The 11,741-nt window shown below is 47.4% G+C and overlaps 4 protein-coding genes across 4 annotated transcripts; 2 read left to right on the forward strand and 2 right to left on the reverse strand.

Moving 5' to 3' along the window:
• Positions 1-882: 882 nt before the first annotated feature.
• On the forward strand, positions 883-2,629 carry T069G_04573 (major facilitator superfamily domain-containing protein; the record flags this gene model as incomplete). Its single annotated transcript, XM_056171783.1, has 5 exons — positions 883-1,124; positions 1,233-1,616; positions 1,677-2,219; positions 2,313-2,428; positions 2,487-2,629. 5 exons carry the CDS (start codon positions 883-885, stop codon positions 2,627-2,629), a joined length of 1,428 nt encoding a protein of 475 aa, XP_056028641.1.
• A 307-nt stretch (positions 2,630-2,936) lies between these two features.
• T069G_04574 (inorganic pyrophosphatase domain-containing protein) lies at positions 2,937-4,296 on the reverse strand (the record flags this gene model as incomplete). The annotated part of the gene is made up of 7 exons (XM_056171784.1): positions 2,937-3,272; positions 3,328-3,389; positions 3,443-3,509; positions 3,568-3,628; positions 3,684-3,870; positions 3,933-4,092; positions 4,141-4,296. The coding sequence occupies 7 exons, from the start codon at positions 4,294-4,296 to the stop codon at positions 2,937-2,939; spliced, it is 1,029 nt and encodes a 342-aa protein (XP_056028642.1).
• Positions 4,297-5,764: 1,468 nt separating this feature from the next.
• Positions 5,765-9,850, forward strand: T069G_04575 (NACHT domain-containing protein; the record flags this gene model as incomplete). Its single annotated transcript, XM_056171785.1, has 7 exons — positions 5,765-5,902; positions 5,960-6,016; positions 6,104-6,457; positions 6,515-6,692; positions 6,946-7,569; positions 7,620-8,150; positions 8,244-9,850. 7 exons carry the CDS (start codon positions 5,765-5,767, stop codon positions 9,848-9,850), a joined length of 3,489 nt encoding a protein of 1,162 aa, XP_056028643.1.
• Positions 9,851-10,769: 919 nt separating this feature from the next.
• T069G_04576 (enoyl-(Acyl carrier protein) reductase domain-containing protein) lies at positions 10,770-11,549 on the reverse strand (the record flags this gene model as incomplete). The annotated part of the gene is made up of 2 exons (XM_056171786.1): positions 10,770-11,021; positions 11,094-11,549. The coding sequence occupies 2 exons, from the start codon at positions 11,547-11,549 to the stop codon at positions 10,770-10,772; spliced, it is 708 nt and encodes a 235-aa protein (XP_056028644.1).
• Between the last annotated feature and the right edge of the window lie 192 nt (positions 11,550-11,741).

The raw sequence follows: 11,741 nt of genomic DNA on the forward strand, positions 1-11,741 counted from the left end.
TATCTTAGCCTGGACCCGTAAATGATTTTGCGCTTGAAGCAATGTTAAAAAGTTTTTTGGCCTTCCTCCTTTCCTCGATAGGCCAGAACCTGGAATCATGTGGGCTTTGGCGGGTATTGCTTCTCCATTTGGTGATTACAATGTCGCCTTATCATCGACAGAGAAAGCCCGAAGGAACAATCCATGTGGCAAAGGCCGATAAAAGGCGTCATTCTGAGCAACAGTCAAGCAAGGGCGGGTGTAATTGGCAATATGAATAGTAATCCTCTTCTGAGAAGCGGAAGTGGAAGCGGAATGGTGTCGTTGATTCATGTAATCTCATTGGATGAATCGTACACTTATTCACTACCTCGGCAGAGTTTTGGCTGCGTTCAGTAATCATAAAATACCCGCTTTTCTATCGGACCCGGCCCGTCCACCGAGATCTGAGGCGTTCCCGGATTACCAACCAGACCATTGCCTTGTTTGAGTAGTCCATGTACGCGGTACGTAGTATTAGAAAGGAAGAGAAAAATAAAAGTTGGGTTGGGCAAGCATGGCTTCTTTTAAAGACCGCCTGCCCCTTCTCCCGAGGTTAGTCTTCCGGTGGTGTGGACTTCAGGCTCTTTGCTGTAAGAGAGATCGTCTCTCAGCCATTAATACAACGAACGACGGTGACAGAGAATAATAGGGAGCTGGAGCAAGGGATAAAAAGTTGTGAGGGATAAAAGAAGGGACTGGGATTATACAACTACGATTCATCCACACCGATTCCTTCGAAGAGTCAACAATAAGCACGACCATCTCCAAGGCTACTAGAAGCTCCTTAGCCTGCACACCCTCGACTCACTGGTTACTTCAACTTAAACCAGTAGCATCTTCGAAAAAGGAGAAGGCGCTACGATGGCGTCCTCCTCCACGTTGAACGCCCCGGCCGCGTTCGATGATGACAAGACTTTAGACATAAAGCCGGACGAGCGGGATGGAAACAGCGACAGCAACAGCAATAGCGATGTTGAAAAGGGACAGGTTGCGCAGGCACAGGACGAGCTCGACTGGGACAATGCTCCCGAGAATCCGTATAACTTTCCAGGATGGAAAAAGGCTCTGACCATTTTTGCGTTGGCTACAATGGGTCTCACGGTGTAAGTCGCAACATGCTCACCACTCCAAAATATACAGCTGTGTTTAAAGCAGTCGATGTTTTTGGGAGAGAACTTATCTCAAACAGCAATAACACAACATGACTACAGTTCAATAGCCACATCCATCTCCTCCTCGTCCGTCAACCTTCTCATGGAAGAGTTTGGCGTCAGTCGAACCGTCGCCCTATTGCCTCTCACCCTCTACGTCGTTGCTCTCGGCCTTGGCCCCATCATCGGCGGTCCTCTTTCCGAGACCATTGGACGATATCCCGTCATCATGGGCGGCCTGACCATTGGCGCTCTCTGGACTCTTGGAGCTGGCTTCGTCCACAACTTTGGCGCGCTGTGCTTCTTCCGCTTCCTCTCTGGCTTCTTCTGGGCTCCTATTCTGGCTAATGCGCCTGGATCCATCTCAGAGACGTTTATGCCAAAGACGCGAGGACCCGTCAGCGCCATCTTCATTCTCACACCTTTCCTGGGCCCCGGTCTCGGGTGAGTTTCTCTCTTCTTTATATTACCAGCTGCGAATCTAACATAAGTCCTCCTTTACAGTCCCGTTATTGGTTCTTTTGTTTCCGTCGACAAGGGTTGGCGATGGACTGAGTGGACAATGCTCTTTTTCTCTGTATTCAGCATTGGTCTGGGCTTAATGATCGGAGAAACTTTCCACCCCGTTCTCAAGCGTCGTCTAGCCAAGAAGAAGGGCATCGAAATGCCTCCTCTCCCTCCCATGAACGAGCGCATAAAGACATTCGCCGTTGTCGCAGCTATTCGACCAGTCAAGATGTTGTTCACCGAACCCATTGTCACATTCATCTGCCTCTACGTCGCCGTCGACTTTGGTACCCTTTTCAGTTTCTTTGGCGGTGTCCCTTATACCTTCGGCACGGTATACCACTTCACCACCGATCAATCCGGCCTGGTCTTTATTTCCATCGTTATCGGCTGTTTCCTTGGCCTTGCCACAATCATGGCCTGCGAAATCTTCCTCTATCGAAAGCAGATCCCCAACTATCCTCCTCACAAAGTGCCTCCGGAGCACAGACTTTATCCCGCCATGCTCGGCAGCTTTGGCTTGCCCCTTGGTCTTTTCTGGTTTGCCTGGACTGCTCGCAAGGATATCTCTTGGGCGAGCCCGGCGGCTGCCATCATTCCTTTTGCGTGGGGGAACTTGTGTGTCTTTGTTAGCACCATGCAGTACACTACCGACACGTTTACCGGAAATGTCGTCGCGAGTGCTTCCAGTGCCAACAGTTTGGCTCGATACGGCTTTGCTGGCGTGTTCCCCCTCTTCACGATACAGAGTAAGTCGACACCATCTAAGAATACTTCATTGCAACATTTAGCTAACATCCCCTTCAGTGTACACCACTCTCGGAATCGACTGGGCCAGTAGTCTGTTGGGATTCATTGCTCTGGCATTGATCCCCATCCCCTGGGTCCTTTTCAAATTTGGCCCTAAGATCAGGGCCAAGAGTAGGTTCGAGACGCACAAGTACGAGTAATGGCAAAATCGGTGGTGAGAGTGGAATTCATGGTCGGAGCACTCTCTTTTCTTTTGTTTTTTCTGGGATTTAGATATGCAACTGCATGGGGAAAGTGGCATTCCACTAGACTTTGCCTTTTATAAACCTGCATAATTAGACTGGGCGTAACGATATTTAGAACATCATAGTACGAAATAATAGACCAGCGATTGTTGTTCAGCAAGCGAGTCATGTACGGCAACTAAGCTCTAAGAAATATCTCCCCTCAATATATCTATATACACATACAACTCATCACATTTTTTTTATCCGTCTGTCTATATATCTACTCAACGTCAATAATCTGCTCTGGCAGCGGCAAAAAGTTCTCATCCAAGTAGAACCACTTGTCGTATTTGGCAGGTCGCGGGGCAGCAGGCTTAATGTCAGACTTCTTTGGGATGTCAAACTTCTTGGTCGTGTCCTTGCTCGGAATGTAGCTCTTGCAAATGGTTGGCTGTGAAGTCTGCGAGATGATGATCTTGCCGGGCTTCTCTTTGCCGCTGATGAGATCCTTCCAGAAGCCGTGGCTTTCGGCGACGATTTCGCGCGCAGTGTTGGAGTCTTGGAACTTGCCTCCGTAGATGATGTTGAGCTCGCCGCTGCGGAGGACCTTGTAGTACTGTCTTATTATTAGCATGCTTACTCTTGTTTATAAGAAGTCTATGGACACTAACGGTGAACCAGTCGTAAAAGGTTTGTGGGAGACCGGGTCTGTATTTTTCGAGGTCGTCGAGATCTGCTTCTAGTGAGTCTCCAGACACTCAATGCTACATAAGAAGTTTATCTTACTGTTAATAAATGCAGATAGAGGATCATTGACGTTGATGCCAATGACCTTCCAGTCCGTAGTCTCATCCTATAAGGTTCAGTTTAGAATATGCGTATGACTGCAAAATGGTAGTGAGAATGCGCACATCAATCATAGGGAGAGCACCCAAAATCTTGATCGTTCGAACCTGGCCAACATATCCAGGGCTGTACACGACTCGTTAGCCAGCTGATCCTTCAGCCTTTGCTCGCTAATACTGACTCAATGGCGCTGATGTCAACAACATCCATAGGGTCATTGTCGCCAATGTATCCGGTAAAGTTGTGCTTGATGTTGGAGTTTTCCCACGTCTGAGGAAGCGACCCGTAAAGGAAGGGGTAAGACTTGTGTGGCCAAACGCTGGCCACATATCGAGGCACGTCATCTTTGTCATCATGAAAGATGGGATCTGAAAGCATTCACAATGATCAGTATTGGCAAAGACAGCTAGCAGCGCAATAGACTACATACTCATAGGCTTGTCACGCTTAGTTTCGATCTTGCCATCTGTCCATCGCGGGATTTCGACGTAGAAATTGACAATGTTGTTCTGCTTTTCGTCGGGATAAAGAGGAATGTCGTGCCAGAAGGAGATGACTTCGCCATCCTGCTCGAGCCAGACGCGCCAATCCTGTTTACCATTAGCTAACATCCTTCACACTCATTTCTGTGCACTCACCAGTGTGTTGCGCGCACCCACTTCTCTCAGACTGAGAGCGTTAACATCAAACTCCTTCTTACCATCCTTGTCACCACCCTTTACAGCAGTGGTAGCTGCAGAGAACACAGGCGCAATAGCCAAGTTCAGCAGACAAAGAGACAGAAGCGAGCGCATGGTGAACGACGGGACAACGAACGATGGCCGGGCTTGCAAACTATTCCTTGCTCCGCACAACGCAGTGCAACTGGGTGTCTCATTATATATACGCCATATCAATCGCCAAGAAAATCCTGTGGAACCTCATCCAGTGGCGATGATACTGTAGTATCGGATTGGCAACAGTAATAGTCTCCGTACGTAGACCAATGTGGCATTTTCGCGCAACGCGGCCATACGTTCGCCCAAGAGAAGGCATCATCTCAACAGATTGATCTCCCGACCGCCTTCTCAGCTGGCATCCTGGTTCCTGCAGAGAGAGAAACACACTGATAAATAGCTCGCCATTGACATACTCAGCCATTCATGCGTAACCTTGATCCCACGTGGAGCTCCTAGGCTACATGTAAAGCAGGACGAGAGCTGAGCCTAGTTTCCTGAAGCAGAGAAAGCTCACGCGCGAGCTGCCCGCAAAGATGAGCTTTATTTTAAGCATACGCGCTCAATGTACCTTAATCTGAGAGCTTATTGGACGGGATTCGGGGACTTCGGTGGCCGAATTGGGCAATTTGCACATCTTTCGCGGGGGCCAAGATGCCAAGACATGAAGAGATATTTAGCCGCAATTGGGGTTCGACTGTTTCAGTGACCGAGTAAGCAAAGAAGATGCTATCCAACAGCGAACATACAGTAATGAATAGTGTATCGGTTTCCAGGAAGACCTTCCTCAGCCATTATGGCCTAGGGTGCTAGTAGCTTGATTACAGATATGTACATGTAGTCCAATAAGGTAGAACAGACTTAAATGAATTGCCTTAGGAGTACTTTACGATACCTATTGTGGATTGGTTTGTCGCATGGTTACTGAGTTTCGTTATATAAAATTAAAGAACTAGATACATGTATGAGACACAGATTCGAATAAAAGTCTTTTAGTATTGCAATGACACATATGCCTATATCATGCCATATAGTTCAGCAATGCGTGTAGCAATTGTAGCAATTGCCATAAACCACCAGCTGAGCTTCCGTCACGTGCTTCCTGGAATTATGTGCCAATCAGTGATGAGGCTGAGCGTTGTGAGCGCTCTCGTCCTAACAATAACGATATCTTATCCATCGTAATTGCATTCTTAACATCCCGATCCTTGCACAAACTTGATGGAGATATCAGTGAGTCGCTAGTGGGCTCAAGAAAACTAGTTGGAGATTACAAGTGCTGACTATGGTGTGGTAAAAGCCGCCAGGTCGGGTCGGCCTTCTGGAGGTCTATCCGTACGACTGTCTCTCTACGGACGACCACTCCCCAGGCGACAATCTCTCTACAACGGATATTGAGTCTGTTCCAATGTAGCTAGAGGGATTTGAATGCTTCCTTACCATCTATAGTATCATTGCGATACACGGGCTTGACACTTCAGCCCCGACAACATGGGAATATAGGTCTCAAAACGGGCAGACCATCAACTGGCTCCGTGACAAGGATATGCTCCCCGCAGCCGTTCCGCGCGCATGCCTCATGCTATACAATTGGCCTGCCAAGTTCTATACCAATGCTGTGGATCTAACGCTCCATGATCTTGCCGAAGGTCTCTGGTTAGACATCCATGCGAGAAGATGCCAGGTCGATCATACACTTGCTGTGCATTGTTGATCATGGCCTTACTAATTCTATGAATAGAGGCGTGAACCAGTGTATCGACCCATATTATTCATCGCATCCTGCTTTGGTGGGCTCGTAATTGCAAAGGTCTTTCTAAGCCATCCGACGAACGCCCATAACGCTTATAGACTCTCGACTAACACTTGACATCGCATCGCATAGGCCCTACACTCTGCAGCTTCAAAAACGAGCACCTACTCGTATTTACGAGATGCGACGGTGGGGATTGTATTTCTGGGAACGCCCTTCAATGGTACACCGATGCAGAGGCAAGCACAATGGCTGATCGCATATGGGAACCTCAGGCGCGAGGAAACTTCCAGTGCTCTCGTCGAAAATCTTGCTGCAGAGGAAACGAACGCACATCTCAAAGAACTTGTTGACGATTTTGCCATAAGCGTCAACTCAGCCAATTTCTCCATTCCTATACACTGCTTTTACGAAACCCAAAAGACAAATCTCGCCAAAAAGGCACTCCCTTCATCATTGGCCAAATACATGCACTATAACAGATTTGTAAGTTACCTAAGTTTAAGATATGAGTGAAAACTGATTTGCTTATTGTTCCCCTAGATAGTGGATAAGAATTCTGCATCCCTTCGAGGCTTCCAAAGCACCTATCTCAACTGTACTCACGTTATGATGAACAAGTTTGCTCCTGGCACAAATGAATACGATCGTATTAGAAATGTTGTAGTTGGCTTTGTTAAAAATAGTCGCAACGTTCTCGCTAAACGCAGCCCTGCCTATGGTTAGTGATCTAACTATCTCCTATGTTATATGACTCGCTATGAGATAAGTGCCTAGCTAATATTCGGCTAAGATGGCATCATGCTGCTTGATGACTTAAGGCAATGGGCGTTGAAATGTCAGCCTCCACTTGACCGGCGATCAGGTAGGCATCACCTAAGGAAGCTATCCTTATCTTCTTCCAAAAATGTTGAACATCTGCTATTATCGTCGCTCAAGAGCAAAAGCTTTCGTTAATAACTGGCATTTAGCAGAATTGGAGACTCTGGACCATCCAACATGGTTTACTCACACCAGTCCATATGTCGCTTGGTATCAAGAGCTACGAGGAGTGCTGTGGCACCGCAGCGAAGTTGGAGACCAATCAAGTCCTCTAATATGCGTAGCAAATAGGATTGAGGCGGCCTGCACAAATCTGAAAGCTCTCTATTTCTCAGGGCTGGATGCCCAAACAACCGAAGTCCTTCTCGGTACCAAACCCTCCTCGTACGCTCATCCGAATCAGGTCATTCAAACGCTCCTTGCGCAATACTTCCAGATTATTGAGAATGACGTATCTGAGCTCAAGAGAAGTTTGAAGATTCTTATTGATAACAGCAATGATCTTGATGACTTAAAAAAGATGATGGCTACCGGGTGGATGTCGCCATCCTTAGATGTGTCAAGAGTCTTAAGACAGCTACTTTTTCTTCCTAGGGACACAAAATTCATGCTTGTCATTGACAACGCGGATTTCATAAGCAGCCCCAATTCCCTGGCCAGGTTTCTGGATACTTGTAGCAAAAGTATGCCGGTCCTAATAAGTGGCACATCAGCCATCGGAATAGACAGGTACATACCCGGGGCAAGAATCGTGGACAGAAATACGGAATATACTGGTACGAGTACATCATTCCCCATTGATTTTTCGAGATGTTAACACATTTAGAATGCTTGGAATCTCTCAGATTCGCAGCCATCCACCTTCGCCGAGACAAGGTTGCGTCTGCTGATGAGGGCACAAACGACTGGATCTTCGCTCATAATGCGTATAAGGAATTCCAAAGAGAGGATTCAGGTGTCCTATGGATCGAAGGGAAAGCTGGAAGCGGCAAATCCGTCCTGGCGAAATTCCTGCTCCAAAAGCTGCAGTCACTGCCGAATGCTAACAGGGCGGCCGACCTCAAAGACATAGTTGTGGATTGGTTTTACAGCAGACGGGATGGAGAAATAACAATGGCTCATAGCTCCATGCTCCGATCTATTGTCTATAAAGTGTTCAAGGATAGTCAGGAGACTTTCAATTGTTGCAAGGCCTGCTATCAGGAGCGCCAGCTTCAACCAGATGGCTCCAGTGGGGAGTGGTCTTTTGATGATCTTCAATGCATTATAAAAAGCATTGTATCATCAAGCATGCCCATCATATGCATCTTAGATGGTCTCGACGAGTCTGCAGCAACCGAAAAATTCCAGAGGACCCGTGAGACAATTCTACGGAATCTTGTTGAACTCGCCTTGATACCCGGTTCTCAGATCAAGTTCATCATGCTTAGCCGACCGGCTCCTGACATAGTCATGCGATTTAACAGTCATGTTGAAAGCACTGCGCCCTCCAAAAAGTGCCACAAGATCATTCTTCAACATGAGAACAGGCAAGATATTCTTCGAATTATTGACAATGGCTTGGTTGCCATTAAAAAGGTCATGGAGTCCTTAGATTCATTGGATGAGGACAACAGCAGCAATGAAGATCCGATGCCGCTAGATGAGATCTTCGAAGAGGTGCCCCTAGATGCGATGAATGGCATTCGAACTCACTTAATCAACAATGCCAAAGGCGTTATTCTTTGGGTTACGCTTATCATCGACCAGCTCATGCAGCATTGCCGCACTGGTGGAATCACATTAGAGGAGCTTGAAAGGCTACTCCATTCTCTCCCACATGATCTTATGGAATATTACGAATACATGGTCAAGGAGCTAGAGCAAAAATTGAATAAAGATCAACTAGCAAGGTCAAGGAAAGCTCTCATGTGGGTAAGTGGAACAAGCTTCGTACGAGCACTTACCATACAAGAGCTGTGGGATGCACTGGCTATCCCCGAAGACGTTCAAAAGGCGCTTGAGTCGCGGAAGGATTATAGACAGGCCACTGGATCTTATTTCAAAACGTGGGCTGGATTCCGCAGCATACTTTACACTTGGTGCGGACCTTTTATAGAAGTTATGAGGGATACGACTCGGCGATACGGCCCTCGGGACGATCGAGATCACGTTGAACCGCACTACGTCGTCCAGCTTTTACATCAGACTGTTAAAGACTTCTTAGCAGATGAGAAAACGTCAAGTACACTTCGCTTCCAGACCAGCGACGCGATACAATTCGTGCTAGGTTCTACACATATCCATCTCCAGATAGTCTTGCCGCAGAATATAACAGCATACACACAATTCAGAAGAGATCCCGACAAAAAGGATTTCATGGATAATCTGATCAATTATCTCAATAACAAATGGCTGCTACGCTTTAGTCTCGAGGTCTTCAGCAAGAGGTACTCTATACGGGAAGCGATGCCCGAGATGAGTATCTTGTCGCAGCTTTGGGGTCAAATCAATACCTGGTATGAGCTAATCACTTCTACGAATCAAGTCGAGGGGTTTGTATTGTCTGCGTGTCTGAACGGCAAGGACGTGGCCCTACAAAACCTGCTCCATATTTGCATCTCGCCTTTCGGGAACTTCCGGCGGTCGGAGATCCAGGATCAATGCCTCGATGGCGCACTCGTTGCAGCAGCGAGAATCGACTCACCGGCACTGGTTCGGAGAATCCGAAACTACAAATACGTGTGGGACAGAGCAAGTGAGTTAAGGAAGAAGGCTATTCGACAAGGGAAGCTACAGTTAGCGGCAGCGCTTGGCACCGAGAATTATAATCCCGAAAGGGACCTAGAGCTTCAGATGGCTCTTGGAGACTCTTCGGCAGTGAGTGCGCTCCAATACGATTTGGTGAGTTCAACTTTCGGGCTGAGAAGGTTGATGGCATCTGATAGAGCTCGCAAATATGGCGTGCAACGATATGCAGAGGACGAAGCCCCTGTGAAGGACAGAGAGAAGACAGAACAGTGTATTGATGAACTCTTTGCTTTCTTTAAAGTTCGAGAATATACCTATGTAGTGTAAGATCTATTCAACAGGTGTTCATAAGATTAAAAAGAAACATTAATTCCATTAGAAGAATCTAAAGATACAAAAAGAATGCCCACTATCAGAGTCGAACTGATCACCTTGTCATGTCAAGTATTTACTAGTGACACGCTATACCGCTTAGCCAAGCGGGCAAAGAGCTTCTGCTGGCTGGTTCGATATGTTACGATACACCAGAAGCTTGTTGCCTATGTGTAGAAGATTGTCCTACTCACGAGAAACGGACAGTTTTATAGAGACGCTGTGTAACATAACCATGTTTCTTGTTATACTGTAATGTGAGTCAAGTGGCATCCTATAGACATTGGACAATTTGAACAAGATGTTAATTGTTTTTGTTTTTTAATACGTTAGCCGAGTAGGCCGTGTAAGAGCTTTTGATATGTTCCAAGATAAGTTATTCTCCGGTTACCTATATGCTCGGCCATATAAAGCAGGGCTAGTTAAAGACGGTCCAACTTCATTTATTACATACCCTTTAAAACGATTAAATTGGATTAGATTGCTACTGTTCAGGCACTCTAAATGCTTAGGTCAAGAAATGTTACTGGGTACTTGACATTCCCAGAGTGTTGCTTCCTCGCTGATCGCGAGGATCACTCATTACGTAGCTGTTGATCGCTGTAGAGCGTTGAGCACAGTGTTCACCGCTCCTTTGCGCACCTTAATCCAACAGCTTCGTTATTCTCATAAAACTAGTAACGCTGAGAGAGATTAGCTGTGTCCAAATTGACTAGGTTTACTCCGTATATACGTGTTACATAGTCATATGCAAGGCTGAGCTGCCAAGTAGGTCTAGTCTATTAAAATTTGATTTTCTAACTCTTGCTATAGACTTAATTTATACTATAGCAAGCCTCGCGTAAAGCTGGTGTTCGCGCCTTTTCCATCAAGATTAAGCAGCGAGGCCGCCGTCAACCATCAAGATCTGGCCAGTGATATAAGACGCCTTTGATGAGGCCAGGAACGCGACCGCCTCAGCGATTTCAGCAGCCTCGCCCCAGCGCTTAAGCGGCGTCACCGCAGTGGCGCCCTCCAGCAGCGCTCTCGTCGGCGTTTCCATCATCGTCTCTACCATACCGGCGTTGATAACGCCAGGTCCCACGGCATTGGCGCGGATACCGTGAGCAGCCTCCTCGGTGGCAAGCTGGCGCACCATCATGGTAACCGCCGCCTTGGGCGTGGCCGAGAGCGCATCGTACGGCACGGTGCGGCTCACTGCGCTGGTGACCAGTGCCACAAACGAGCCGCCCTTGCCCTCACGCAATACTGGCACGCCAACCTGTACAATATTGTAAAAGCCATAGACATCGGTTTCGATGACGCCGCGGAAAGATTCTTCCTTGAACTCCGCCAGTGGGCCTGTATCAAACACGAGACCGCCAGCAGACACTATTGTGTGTACGCGCTTATATGTTTCCACAGCATGCTTGAAGACAGCCTCGACTGCCTTGCGATCAGTGACATCGCAAGCTATTGCGCTTGCCTTGCGACCAAGTTTGCGCAATTCCTCCACCAGGGACTCAGCATCAGCGGAGCGAGACCTGTAAGTAACAACAATGTTGGAACCGCGCTCCGCCATCAGGCCAGCGCTTGCGCGGCCAAGGCCACCGGAGCCACCAAAGACCACGGCACAGCCTTCGGAAAATTCAGGTTGGGTGACGCCAAAAGCCATTGTAGTTTCTGCTTGTTGACTTGTTCGTCGAGCGGCGCGGTAGATCGGTAGGTATGTATATTGAAAGATTGTTGAGTTGTATACAGAGTAGATAGGTAGAGCCTTGGAGAATGAAAGGCTTTATATCATCTTCTGTATATAAAAACAGTTGTGGACCAACGCAGCTCCGGCATAAGAACCGGCAGTTGTTCT

This window comes from Trichoderma breve, chromosome 3, assembly GCF_028502605.1.
Source record: "Trichoderma breve strain T069 chromosome 3, whole genome shotgun sequence".
NCBI classification, from domain to species: domain Eukaryota; kingdom Fungi; phylum Ascomycota; class Sordariomycetes; order Hypocreales; family Hypocreaceae; genus Trichoderma; species Trichoderma breve.